The 14,376-nt window shown below is 36.9% G+C and overlaps 2 protein-coding genes across 2 annotated transcripts; both read right to left on the bottom strand.

Moving 5' to 3' along the window:
- Positions 1-277: 277 nt before the first annotated feature.
- LOC137743558 (uncharacterized) lies at positions 278-3,838 on the bottom strand. The gene is made up of 4 exons (XM_068483473.1): positions 3,661-3,838; positions 2,349-2,471; positions 820-939; positions 278-538 (listed from the first exon to the last, which is right to left on the bottom strand). The coding sequence occupies exons 1-4, from the start codon at positions 3,695-3,697 to the stop codon at positions 474-476; spliced, it is 345 nt and encodes a 114-aa protein (XP_068339574.1). The 5' UTR covers positions 3,698-3,838; the 3' UTR covers positions 278-473.
- A 5,593-nt stretch (positions 3,839-9,431) lies between these two features.
- On the bottom strand, positions 9,432-13,633 carry LOC137742489 (uncharacterized). The gene is made up of 7 exons (XM_068482372.1): positions 13,335-13,633; positions 12,884-12,955; positions 12,627-12,794; positions 12,120-12,290; positions 11,619-11,828; positions 10,789-10,877; positions 9,432-10,338 (listed from the first exon to the last, which is right to left on the bottom strand). Exons 1-7 carry the CDS (start codon positions 13,417-13,419, stop codon positions 9,688-9,690), a joined length of 1,446 nt encoding a protein of 481 aa, XP_068338473.1. The 5' UTR covers positions 13,420-13,633; the 3' UTR covers positions 9,432-9,687.
- Positions 13,634-14,376: the final 743 nt, after the last annotated feature.

Genomic DNA, 14,376 nt, shown 5'->3' on the forward strand with positions numbered 1-14,376 from the left:
ATTTTAGCATCTTGTGGTCGAGATTTCGACCAATTTTCTTGTACTTTTGTTTTTCTATATGGTAATTCTAAAACTTTTTGACAAACTGCACAAGCATTGAATCACATCATGCAAAAACTTTAGTAAATGTAATTGAGATTTACTCTAGTAAAATTTATCAAAATTCAAAATTTCCTTTCTATCAGGACTCTTATGATTCTATTCGGACATCAGCTCGAAACAGAGTGAAAACGATCAGTAAAAGCTACCATTCGGGTGGGTGGGGGAGAGAGAGAGAGAGATAAAATTCAAACACTTGCGTTACTGTTCACTTAACAGAACAAACTTGCAGCAAACTAAGAAGAATTCAAGTGAATGTGAAAGGAAAGGCGTAAAAGTGACCATCTCTATTTAAGATATGGAAGCGACGAGAGAAAAATATACATGATTTACAATCGATCCTGTGAACAAAGTTTGTCATATCCTCTCTCGAGTCAACTCTCTTGAATTAAGTTGGTTGGCTCGCTCAAAACATACTTGGGTAGTTCATATTTTGCACCTGCAAGGGGGTAATGTAAGGGCACGCTAAGAGGATTTGAAAATGAAGGCAATAAAATATGAAGGGCAATTGGCCATTTGTACAGAGACGGAAAAAGCTCACACGCCAACAATGGTGCATACAACATAAACCGGTAAACGCATATTTAGACTGGCTATTGACTTTAAAATGCAACACGCACACAAACATGCTTAAAGACAGGAAAAAAAAAAACTGCATAGCATTTGAGTTTATTGGGGGCAGGAAATAGTTATGAAGAAAAGTGCAAAATGGTTAACTACCTCTTTCGTCATAGCAAATTGTCAAATCAGCACTTTGAACAATGACCCCAGCACTGTCCACAATCGCTTGTGCAAGGCTTAGATCTGCCTCAGAAGCAGCTCGAAGTGCATCCCAAATCTCTAATGTACAGTACAAGCGAAATTTTTGTTTCAAATATAACATGTGTGAAGAATGCAAGAAAAGGGAAACAAAAACCACAGTAGCAATTCAAAATCAAACAAGAAAATGACCACAATAATCACTTTTCTGTGCTTATACGATTCTGAACCAATATCATGTTACGGAAAAAAAATGTGTGAACATTGGTAATATTGCAACAATTTTCAATTGTTCTCGTTAATCCTGAGGTTAGTGGTGACCACTAGTGAAGGACTTGTTCAACTAAATACAAAATTACAAATCATATCTTAAAGACTTGGACAAGAAGCTAATCCTCTTTATTTTATTTATTTTTTTTTTTTTGGGTCAGCCATTAGCTGTCATTGCATTCACATGACGTGAAAATCTTTATTCTCTTATCTAGTTAGCTTTGGTTCTCCCTTATTCGTACCTCAGGTTTGCCTTCATTTAACAAAAAGTGCTCACTTGTCAGCTACAAGACTTTCTAGACAAGTTCCTGGGTTACTCAATATATCAAAGTACTTTCAAACAATACATATTGAGCTCTAATAGGTGCTCCAAACTAAGTAAAAGCTAAATTCTTAGATGGTGACAACAATAATCAAATGTAATGAACAACCCTTTCAACTCCACCAACACCACCACCCCACCCCACACTCATCAATCCGAAAAGGGAAGCACAACTAGCACAAGACTAAAGACAGATACTGCAACAGCCATCTTGGCACACTGCACCAGAGAGCATACAACAATATAAGAAAATCATATTCCCCTACACTACTAAGAATGTTCACTCAATACTGAAATTCGGGTTTGTAGAGAAATCATGAATTATTCAGGATGAAAGCAAATTTACCAAAACATACATAATTTAATATCTCATAGACTCATAGTCACGTTCTTCTTAACACTTATGGACCTCAATGGTCATTCAGTCTCGAATGAGTACATATGTTTGTTAAATTGAACTCAAACGACTCAAAGGAAACCCTTCTCAGACCAACTGCTAATGTTGACATTTTTAACATGACTAGAAAAGCAATTAAGTATTTCATCCAGTTGCTTTCTAGTTAATAGTCACATGATAAGAGCTTCTATCACCCTTCTATACAATCAGCTCACTCTAACTCTATACTGCACCAGATTCCAGAGATGTTCCCTAATTTTCCCTCGACTGCGTGTTCATATATAAACTCATTCTATAGTCCTTTGTAAGTTGCCACCCTTTGTTTTGTTATCATTTCACAGTATGCGAGTTGTTTTGTTAAATAAAAATATTGTGCCCCAATAGGAACTTAGAAACAAGTAAAAGTAAAAAATGATACAACTATTTGAATTAAGAACCTTCGGTGGAACCCAAAAAATCTTCTGCACTTGTCAATATATGTACATCCAGAGGAAATATTACCTTTCCTTCCTCCATAGTGAGGAGCAGTGTCCCAAAACTCTTCACGCATCTGCAAGAGTTGAGACTTTGTTAACGGCTGAGGATGCTTCCAGGGTTTTGGCTTCCTAATCTTCTTCAAAGCCCCTGTTAAACAGAAAGTTCTAAGTATTGCCTCTTAACTTCCAGTGCTTTTAAAACTCAAATTATCAAATTTCTTCAGCGCAAATTGAAAATCAAATTATAATCAAGGATATCCTAATCAAAAGAAAACTGTGAGAACTATATTCCATCAACTGAAGCACGGAATACAAGAAACTACTTGTTTCCTTTCCCCTATTTAATTTACTATTAATATTGTTTTGCGAACTAAAAATGAAATACTTGTGGTATAACTAGCCTGAAAGGAAATTAGCGATGTTTCAACATTATGCACAATGCCTTCAAGAACAGACATAGGACCTAAGATCTCCTTCCAGCAGTCTATTCTTCACAATACGATGATGGGATGCTAAGCTAAAATCCTATCTCATGCATATCATTTGCAGACCTTCCAGATTGTGATTCACAATATCAATTGCAGATAACACAGATACATGCAGGAATGACGTGAACTTAAATGGGAAGAGAGAAGATGCTGGATAACTAAAATACCCATCTACTACTTTTCACTTTCGATCACATAAATGTCCAACATACAGACCGGAAAATTAGTATCGACAATCACACGTGGATGTCAAAATCAGAAACAAAATAACACCAACAAAATTGTCCGAATCAAACAATTTCCTATAACATCTTCGGCACAAAAATACCATCTTCGGCATAAAAAACTAACTCCGGCTTGGCAATGTGCAGATTGATGGTCGAAAACACATTTAAAGGCCTAAATCCATCTCCAGAACCGCAAGTTTCAGACGGTCGATTCCTCGGCTAAACCCAATGCCATTGCCTCATTATCTTCTTAACTCTATCTACCAAAATGCAACTAATCATCTTCTTCAGCATTATTTGTCAATACAAAAAAGCATATGAATCTTGCGAAATCCAAACTATATCAAAAGCTAATTCTTGAAACTAAAATAACAACAATTCATAAACCCCAATAACATGTTAATCAATTTTTTCAAGAAAATCAAAGAATTCAGCAGCCTGACTCAGCTGAGCTCAGCTAAGCTCAACCATTTCCAGAAATCACAATTATTTTCAATTTCTTCAAAGATTTTTCAACTTTCCTTTTCCTGCGTTTTCCCAGCAGCCAAACAGAAGCTAAAACACCGAAGCCAAAAGATAAACAAAAGCAACAGAGGCAGAGAGAATGATAGAGTAACCTCACCGTCTCCTTTGGTCTGTGACGATCCAGCACAACCCATTATACAGAGAGACGGTCAAAAATGGGAACCCAAGAGATTGAGAGCTCCGAGCAGAGGAGAAGAAGAAGAAGAAGAAGAAGCAAGCGAGCAGCTTTGAGCTTCCAGGTTCAGCTCCGTGAAGACGCAAAGTCAAAAGTGGAGCAACCCGGCCAACCCGACCCGATTCCGATTCCGGCGAGAGAGCCTGCGGGTTTTCCGGTGAGAAATTGAGCGTTGTAATAGTAAAAGAAGGGAGCTTTATTAGATTTTTTTTTTAAGAACTTTTTATTTTTTATGATTTAATTAATCATTCCTCAATTATATACGGATGACGGTAAACATCTTCTACTTTTTCTTCTTCTTTTTTTCTTTACAATATTTTTTTTAATTTTCACATGTAACAGATAAATCGTTATAGTGATTCTTATATTAATAATATAATATTATATATATGATTATATTATCCAATCAGAACATTATATTATATTACATGTAGAAAATTTAATTATATTATTTAATTAAAAAATTATACACGATGAACTTATTTTATACAAATTGTTTCTTTGTAGAAAGTGAAGGACCGAGGTTAGTGAAAAATGAGTTGGCTGTTAGTCACGTCCTCATTTTTCTCCCTTTTGGGAGTGGGCCAAGAATGGCAACTAGCCATTTGCTTTTGTGTTGGTGTATGAAATGTTTAGTTACTCTCTAATCTTTGCTGTAACATTCAAAGAAATCTTATTTTTATTTTAAAATTGAAGTAAAAATGGTAGAATCGGTACTTATTAACTTGTTTTCAAATAACGAAGTCGCATTTATGTCTTTACTCTTATGTCAATAACAAATAAACTTCAACGTTTCGAGAAATTTTAGACTCAGTTATAAAAAATGCACTAGAAGAAGACTCAGAACTGCTCAAGTACTACCAAAATAGTACTAAAACACTATTAAGTGTTTGACAAAGACACTACACACAATTTTTCAAATGACACATTGTCATTTAAAAGTTCTAAATAATACATTACTTCTTGACATTTTTAAGTTCATTTATCTGATTTTTAATCCATTCCTAATAAATTTAGCTTACGTGCCATAAAACTTTAAAGTTCACCCGTGCCAAGTAATTGACTTGAAAGCATTTAGAGTGGTTTAGGTCATCGCCAACCGAAAGGTCCAGAGGGTCGAAAAAAACCCTAAAACCATTTCCAATCGAGGGCCAGGCCAAAGGGCTCTTCTTTTTTTTTACAAAATTTGTTTAATAATAGTCCGAAAAGTATGTTTGGTTGAATGTGTCGGTGTTCTTTTTATAGGCTTTAGAGCTTGCTCAAATCCCACCCACTTCCATTTTTTTTTTTTATACTTCCTCTTCCACCCACTTCCTTTTTCTCATTTTTTTTTTCTACTTCCTCTCCCACCGCCAATGTGGGACTCTCCCACCCACTTCCTTTTTATATACTAGCATATGGGCACACACAAAGTGTGTGAGAAAATTTTTTATTTTTGTTTTTGAAATAGAAGAAGAGAGGAAGAGAGTGACAGAGAATGTGGGAGTGAGAAAGTTTTTTTTTTTTTTTTTTTTTTTTTTTTTAATTAGAGATATATTAGAATTACATGTTGGGGAGGTTTTGAAAAGAAAAAAAAAAAGAGCAAAATTTGGTTGTGTGAAATTACACTTTAGCCCTATATTTCTTATTTATGTTATGTTTTAATTAGAGGGTTAAATTGATAATTTTATAGGATTTTGATTGACAACGAGTGTTTTATTAATTAGTAGAGAAGAGATACACACTCTGACACACCCCGTCCCGAAGGAGGGCATGTTGGCCGTCACGTGAGAGTGACGTAACCATTTGCACAGTTCGGAAGCTTTAAAATATACAACTTCTAAAATGAAACACCCGAAGGTGAGTCCTCATTTGGTCCATTCTGTCAGAACACCGTTGAATTTCCTCGTAGTCACCACACCTTTGCAATTCTTGAACCTGGAGGGGCGCAAAACCAAAAGCGTGAGTGGGCAAAAACAAGCTCTTTGAAAACTCTTTAGCAAAATACATTCTAACCCCTCGCCGTAAAACCTGTATACTTCCCAGAAAATGAACATATATACGTATGTATAGATATGTCAATCATGCTCCAAAATATGTCATTCATGCTCGAGAATATGCCACATCAGAATCTCATAATAAATGTAAATGCTCAAGCATAACTCATATCAATATCATAAAATCTGGCAGCCGGGAGTCACCTAACGTGACCTGTACGGCTGCATATAGAGCTCAAATCTCAAACTCAATAACTGAATCTGCACACGAGTCGGAACCACCTAACGTGGTCTGTACGACAGGCTTGGTGTAATATATATATACGCTCTAGTGCTACGATCACGTGAAGCTGTGCGATAAATTGCGGGTCACCTACGAGTCGGAACCACCTAATGTGGTCTGTACGACAGGCTGTGCACCTACTTGGATCCAAGCTGAGCGTGTGGTGCGGGAGGTGAACATACATGTGAAGGCTGTGCCCTGGCCACGGGCGGGAACACTAACACCGGGGGTGCAGATTATGAGTTCTCTAAGCATCTCAAACTACTACTGCATACAAACATGAATACCACTTACCTGGCACTTACCTGTGCGTCCACAACACCAATACACATATATAAATGTATGCCGCTACTAATGCATGTGATGATGCATAAGTGATAATAATAAAGTGCATGGCATAAATCAATTACCCCTTTTTAATCTATTTCTGGGAATTTAAATGTATATAGGTATATACGGAAAACAAAAGCCCACTCACTGATAAGTAGCCGGCTCGTAACCCTCACGCCTAGTTTGGTTACATTCATTGTTCGCACCAGTTTCACCTATAAAAGAATAATTATAAAATCATCAATTAAACGCACATACACAAACATTTGTCCATAACTTTCTCATACATTGCTCAATTTGGGTGTATGAATATACCACGGTGATCTACACGACGTCACGAACACGTGACAATTTTCAGAACTCAATTTGGAGCTCTCACGCGCCTCCACGCGCCCTGTTCACGCGCTACCCACACGCGCGTCTTCTTCCTCGCGTCGCCGGACTGGTTTCGCCGGAGGTGGGTGGTTTGTCGGAATTTCTGGGTAAACTTCAAAGTGTCATAACTTCTTCATTTCTTAACTATTTTCGACGTACTATATATCAAAATGAAGGTATTGACGAGACGAACACATCCATACCTTCCTTGACCTCTAACTCGGTGTGGATTCACCAGAAAAAGCCCCGAAAGCTCCGGCCAAACTTTGAACTTGTCGTTCTCCGTGTTCCTACGTCCATTTTTCACGTAATTTATACCAAAATGAAGCCCTAATCATAATCTACCACGTTGGACTAGTTTTAGGGCCTAAAAACAACGGAATCAAACTTTTCCAAAAATACGAAAATTCGGCCGAACTTACAGTTCGTGATCCCGACGTCCAAATCCTTCAAACGAAGCACTCCGAGCTTCCTTAGGACCTCATCAAGCTTCCTACAAGCTTCAAAATCCCAAAAAACATCAAGTTTTACGTGTGCATGAACAGTGCACACGCACAGTGAAATTGAAATCCATGTTTTCCAAAGTGAAACTCACCTGAAATTGATACCATCGTGTTCGTGTGGTCTTCAGGAGTACGATGGTGGTCTTAGATCCTTCGTTGGTATAGTTTTAGGGTGGTTTGTGGGTGGTCCGTGTGAGTTTGAAGGAGAGAGAGAGAACTGACAGAGAGAATGAGAGGTTTGTGAGGGAGGAGAGAGAGGGAGACAAGGTACGGGAATGGGGGAGAGATTTGAGGGATGTGGGGTTCCTACCCAATCCCCAAATCATCAAGTTATAACATATAAACCTAGTTCTAAGTCTTAAATTTAAGTCCCTAAAACTAATGAATATTCCAATTAACATTAGTTTAGGAACTTCAGGTAAAAACCAATGCCAACTTTACGCCCCTTAGTCCCGTTTAAGGGCATCTTCGTAACTTCACGTCCTCGGAATTAAAAATTCCGGGACGGGTTGTGACACACTCTCTCTAAATAAAACCTCTCACATTTGACTTTGAAATAATTAAGTTGTATTTTTTTAATTTTAGTTGTAGTTTTTAAATTTAAGTTGTATTTTTAAAATTAAATTGTTGTAGTTTTTAAATTTAAATAATAAATTATGTTTGGCCATATAGCCCTCGGTTGAAGATGATTTTTAATGACAGGGCTAAAACGAGTCTTATGGCCCTTTAACCCTCAGTTAGAGATGGTAAGAAATATGCCGCTGCATTATTCATTAAAATATTAATTTTTTGAAAAACTAGAGTATTAAAATGAATCATCTGACCAACCTTCAGTAGCAGATGGCCTTAATTTGGTCGAATTGAAGAGTTCATAGGGTTTCTTACCCTTATTCTTCCTGGACAGAGATCCTCTCCGGATCAGTCTTGTAGCGATCTTGCGCATCCGTTGAGCGAAACCGCACGATATAAATCCAACGGTCAAATTTATTTTTATTTTAATATGTTTCACGCAAAACGAGGTCGTCTCCTCTCTCTTTTTCTGTTGCTTCTTCCCCTTCTCTTCTTCGGCATGTCTGCAAGAATTCTCCTTTCCCATGTCTACAAATTCTTTGCTCCACATGCTCAAATTTCTGCAGCCCAATTGATCAAGAGGAGGGGAGACAGAGAACCTTGGTTGCCGGAAAAATCCAAGTAAACTCAGAATCTCAAACCAAAAAAAAAAAAATCAAAACTTTGGAAATTTCATTGATTAATTGGCAACGAAACGAAGCATAACAGGGAAATGGAATGAAGATTATACCTTTGGAGACGAGAGGGAACTGACATGGCCATGAAGGGAGGAACTTTCAGGGATGGAGAAGGAAGAAGCGGACGACGTGATTGCAGGAGAAGAAATTTTTTGGCCGTTGGATTTGTACCAACGACTATGATCAATGGATCCGCAAGATCCCCACGGGACTGATCCGGAGAGGATCTCAGTCCATCCTTCCCATATGCAATAATAATTTATAGGTCTACATACTCTTCATAATGCTAATTGTTTCAATAATGTAGATTTTGGTGGCTGTTTCCTTTCAATACGGACTATATGTCATCAACCCTCTTTTTTTTTTTTTTTTTTTTTTTTTCATCTTTCAGGTCCTCCTAAAGTTAGAAAATAATGGATAATTATCTAAAGCCAAATCTCTGTCCAAATGAAAGCAGCATCTTTTGGAAGAGTCATCTACCCATATCCACCCATCTACTATAAACATATGATTATGACCATTAAATTTTTATTTTTGGAAATACTTGCATATTCAAGTTCACTTTTAAGATAATGGTCTTGGTATTATGTCATCTTTCCAACAATATCAAGTTGATTTGTATGAATTTCCAACTACTTACTTCATTACAAATATAAATTAAGTCAGTTGATCAAGGAAATATATCTGCTCCCTGCTTCCTTGTACTCGAGTTCAAATTTTCTCTTTGTAAATTACAATAGTCTAAAAAATCACTTTATGCTAAACTACCAACCCTATTACGCGAGAGGAACTCACCTACAACGTAAATGTAATTGTAGTATCTCATGGTGGTATTCTAAGTCAAAGATGCTGCATGTCATGCGTTTTAACTTTCTCATATGGTGATGCGTGTCTGGCAAGGAATACCGCCACAATACATGGCATCCTTATGTCACGAAAGTCGTTGTCTACTATGCAAACAAAAGAAGAAACAAGAAAATATGCAAATCCACTTCTGCATGTCTCAGTTTCTCATTAACTTCCTCACAAAATGACTGCAGTGTATGGTGCCTGGACTAAACAGTCCTATGTAGATAATACTTGTTTAGAATCGTCAGCCATCTGTATTTTTTTCCCTCTTCAAAACACATCTTTAGTAACAAATGTGCAGACTCACGGGATACACATTCAAAATCAGGCAAAAACTAGCTGAAATTTGCAGCGTGGCAAAGGGTAGTCACGGGGTCACAGTTTGATCATAAGCGGTATGAACTATCAGCCCCATACCTGCTCCTCATGTTGTAATTTTCAAACTTCAGATTGTCATAGCCCGCTGCCTTCATATCCATCGGTTTTGGTTCTGCTCCAACTGTGCCATAAACTACCTCTCCACTCTTCTCTCGCTGGCGATGCCTTGTTCTTTCTTTCTGGCTCTTAGACCTGCTATGAGAAGAAACCTCACCAGATCCATAGAATTCTGCAGAGTCCTGTCGTTTTGAAGACCGGTGCTTGCTTGACAAAGAGGGATCTTTGAAACTAGTTGACTTCATTTTTGGTGGCTTCATATCTGAATACTTCTCACTTGCATTGGGAGTATAGGCCTGTCGAGTTTCAGACAGAGGAGCAGGAGCATTTTGTCTCTGAACTACTGGAGCCTCGGCTTCATCTTCAGGCATCCTAAGAGAACCTTTTAATGGTGTTAGGCCTTTCTGGGAGCCACCAGGCATAAAACGCGACGGAAGGAAGTGAACGAATATGCCAGCCGATGCTGCAAGTCCAAGCTTGGATAGATCACTGACAAGCTGTCCAAAAGATGGCCATCCCGGTTCCTCTTTCATGCTTTTCACAAGTAGCGTGGATTTCCCATTGCTTGGATGTTCTTTCATTTCACTCTTTGAAAGCGGTTGCTGCACCAGTTATGCATTAGATTAAGCGAAGAACACAACTTGCATAAATAAAATTTACCAATGTGGGAAACCTACACAGCTCCATTGTAAGGCATAAAGAATGAAATGGATTGACTTCGCTAGCCCAACGAAAAACTCTAAGAACAGTAAAACCACATAAGGGGCAGTAAAGCCCAAACTTTTTGCTTTCCATGAGAAAACTTCAGACATTAATGAATACTTTGAACGCAAAACAGATGAGAATAGTGAATATAAAAGCATGCGCAAGCAGTAATGAAAATAATAAGGGCAGAAATAAATCTTTTCCTTAATAACATGTTTCACTTGAGATGCATTTTCAGCTGAGATGGGATGAAAAATCAATCAAATTTTGGAAAACAAAGGTTCAAGACTGGAACAGGGACGAGCATTTATTTTATATTTCGCATTAGTAAATCATAAGAAGCATACCGTTCTCGATAAGAAATAAGGTCCATATCCCTGCTGCAGTATGCATGTAGTATACCCTGCCAAGACAGCACCAACAACCATAAGGATATCTGCAAAAGACCCACAAATATCAGTCAGAACGATGCTTCACAATCTTAAGCAGAATTTGATGGCCTAATCATTGTGAAACATCATATATACCATATATTTTAATGCAGCACATAACCAAGAATTATCCCAAGCTTAAGAAAAACCTTTGAAGAGAAGGTTAATAATATAAAGCAACTAAATGGTATTACAATATATAATTGTAAAAAGGTCGGAGCAAATCATTAACAGAATCTGTAACGTTTAAAGAAACTGGAGATGCTATATATATCTTCTGCAGAAGGCAGCATGTCCACATAATCATATTCTTTATATTGGAAGCAAAATGCAGTGGCCTCAATTTGGTGTCCAGTTGGTGCTTATTTCTCACATCTGCATATAATAGTTTGGCAATAAAACCCTGCTATTTCTTTGGATCCCTTAAGACATAAACCATCAATATGACATCTTTAGTAATAGACTTAATAAAACACATAGGCGACCCTTTGTCTGCAGAGCTAACTGATACAGATCATTTCAAATATTCATATACAGTATGTGAAACCATACTTACATAAACTAAAAGGAGAATCGATTATAGTAACCTATGCAAATTGTAGGGGTAAAACACTATGTACATGAAGACTGACGAGTATGCTTGCTTAAACAACTAGCATGGTCAAACTAATATAACAGTCATACCACCAACCATCGTAATTATGCCTAATGAATGGAAACTGAACATAAACAGCATGGGATCAAACCTGTGGCAGAAATTGAACTGTACTGATAATCACAATCCTCCTGGTTGAGAGAGATCTGCCGGAGAGCAGCATTTCCTCTATCAACAACTAGCAATGAACAAGTAGGCTGAACATATATGATATCGAAATCATTTGAGAACATGGCATCCTCACTGGGCCCATCTCTATAGCCTGCAACATTTGATTTCCCACCCGCAATGGTTGTTACTCCTGCAAACAGTTTGCATTAGAATTTCAGAAATTGAAATATGCTCCTCTCTACAAAGGGATTCGCAAAAATGGTTTTCAGATAAAACAAAAAAGTTAACAAAATTTTGAAATTTAACAGTTTACACTCCCATGTACAAGTTACGTTTCTATACTCTAGTTTCACTAATTCAACATAAATACATGCACACATACATAAAGAAATTTGATATTTTCACTCATATTTACTTTCACTTGTTGCCAGCTTTCACCTGTATAAGCTTCTAAATAACTATGAAAATGACATGTACATACCAGCGTCTCCAATCTTTCGTATGGCGTGATTCAAGGTATCAGCAACATACACATTCCCTTTATCATCCATGGTTACACCTTCGGGATGATTGAAACGAGCATCACTTGACTTCCCATCAACATGTCCAGCGTAACCCTGAAATGACCCAGCAACCAATCTTCCCCTACTATCTGCAGCAATGAAATGTTCAAAAATGAAAATTGGAAATCAAGGAATGTATTATGAAAAAGATAATAATTCATATAACAATGCAACTCATCAATATTGATTATTGAATTCCACAGTTAACCTACACTACAGGACTGTAAGCACCATCTTGTTACTTTCTTTATAAGAAAATTATTAGCATCAAGTAATTGATATACAGAAATTTTATCTGACGAAAAAAGAGGAACACAAAACCAATAAATGTCAAAAGATTTAAACAACAAATACAAATATTAAGTTAGGGAGAAGCCGGAAACAAATCTCAAGTAAGGTGAAACAGTATAAGTATTGTTGCATACATTGGGACAACGGTGGAGTAATGCGCATAACGTTGCTATTAACGGAGTCCACAGCAAAGAGCTCCCCATCCTCTGAGATGCGGATTTTGTGAGGAATAACTCCAATGTCATTTCCTTCCAAAACAGTCTCAACTAAGTACCCATTCTCAAATTGAAGAACATTCTTTTCTGTAATAAAACACAGTTAAAATTACTTGAGCAAGCATAACGTTCACGAAAACCAAAACATTTAAGCGGCAAAAGCCACTTGAAATTACCTGATTGGGGTGTTTTGGAGGATATTTCCCTAGTCCACTTGAGAAGAGAAGACAAGCGCTTTATCAATGGCCCTGAGCAAACACAATTTAACTCAAAACAATATTACAAGTGCAGTAACAACAAGTATCTGAAATCCCCTGTAAACAGATCACAGAAACCCAACATACTATCATTACTAAATGAATGAGAGAGAAAGAGGGTTATTTGGGAATATCAGAACAAACAGATCCCAGTAGGCAGAACCAAGAAAAATGAATAATTGGGTATCTAATTATGTATGCAAAGCAATATTCCAAAGTCGGTTTTTATTTTTTAATAATATGATAAAATATTTCAAGCAAAATAAGAGAAGTAAATGAAGAAACAAAGCAAACCCAGTTGCCAAACAGATCAAACATACAATCTGAACCATCAGAGAAAGCCAGAGGAAGATGGTGACTGAAAGTTTACCTGCAGGAGCAGCATGAGCTTGGAATCGGAGGGAGTAAGTGACAGTGAGTGTTAGGAGAGTGAGGAAGAGATGGGAATTTCTCATTGCACTGATTTACAAAACCCAAAAGGCAATTGCTTGGCTTTGAATTTTCAAGTACAAGAAGCTTTACGGAAAATCATGGCCTCTGAGGTGCAGAGGAAACTGGTTTTGGGGATTTTTGAATTTAGTTTAGCAAGTACGAGATGGGGCTGTGTTTTTGCTGCGTACTTTTGAGAGTGGGAGCTGTGATTTGTGTAGTGTACAGACAAACCGTGTGCTTTTCTTTCACTCTCCTTCTCTCTTGATTTGTTTTTTGTATCTTGCCTTTTCTTATTTCCTTTTTCACTTTTCCCTCAAAGTGATTTTTTTTTTTTGTTTGAAAGATTATATTCACACATCAAGTTACTTCTTTCACATCTTTTTAATTTTTTAATATTTTCTACACACCATTAATACTTGATAAAAAATATTAAAAAATTAAAAAGGTGTGAGTGAAGTAATTTGAGATGTGTGAATATAATCTCCCTTCTTTTTTTAGGAGGAAAAAGTATAACATGTTGCGAGCGTTGTAAGCCCATGTGTTACTGTGTAGATTTTAAGTAAATTGGATTTAAGATTTTTCATTAGTTTAGCAATTCTTTTTTTATTAAACTTTGTATTTACTTAGATGACAAGTTTTTCTTTTTTCATGATAAACTATAAATAAAGACATTAATGTAGAAGAAATAATATTCCTAAACATTCTACAATTTCTATACGCTTATTTTCGCTCCAATCTCTCTTGACGCACCCTCTCTCTTCCGTTAGAAAATTGGCTACAACATAATAAAAAATAGTCACTTAGTACTACAGTCTAGTAGTATTTCTCTTCACTTGTACTTAGGTTCGATTCTCGCCAAATGTGACTTTGAATCATATTATTGCTAGTTCATTATGAGGCTAAGCTCACATTCTCCCTTTTAGTGTAAATAAGATCGTTTGTTCAAAAAAAAAAAAACATATGACATGCTCGCCTCACAC

The sequence above is a fragment of the Pyrus communis genome, chromosome 8 (assembly GCF_963583255.1).
Source record: "Pyrus communis chromosome 8, drPyrComm1.1, whole genome shotgun sequence".
NCBI classification, from domain to species: Eukaryota; Viridiplantae; Streptophyta; class Magnoliopsida; order Rosales; family Rosaceae; genus Pyrus; species Pyrus communis.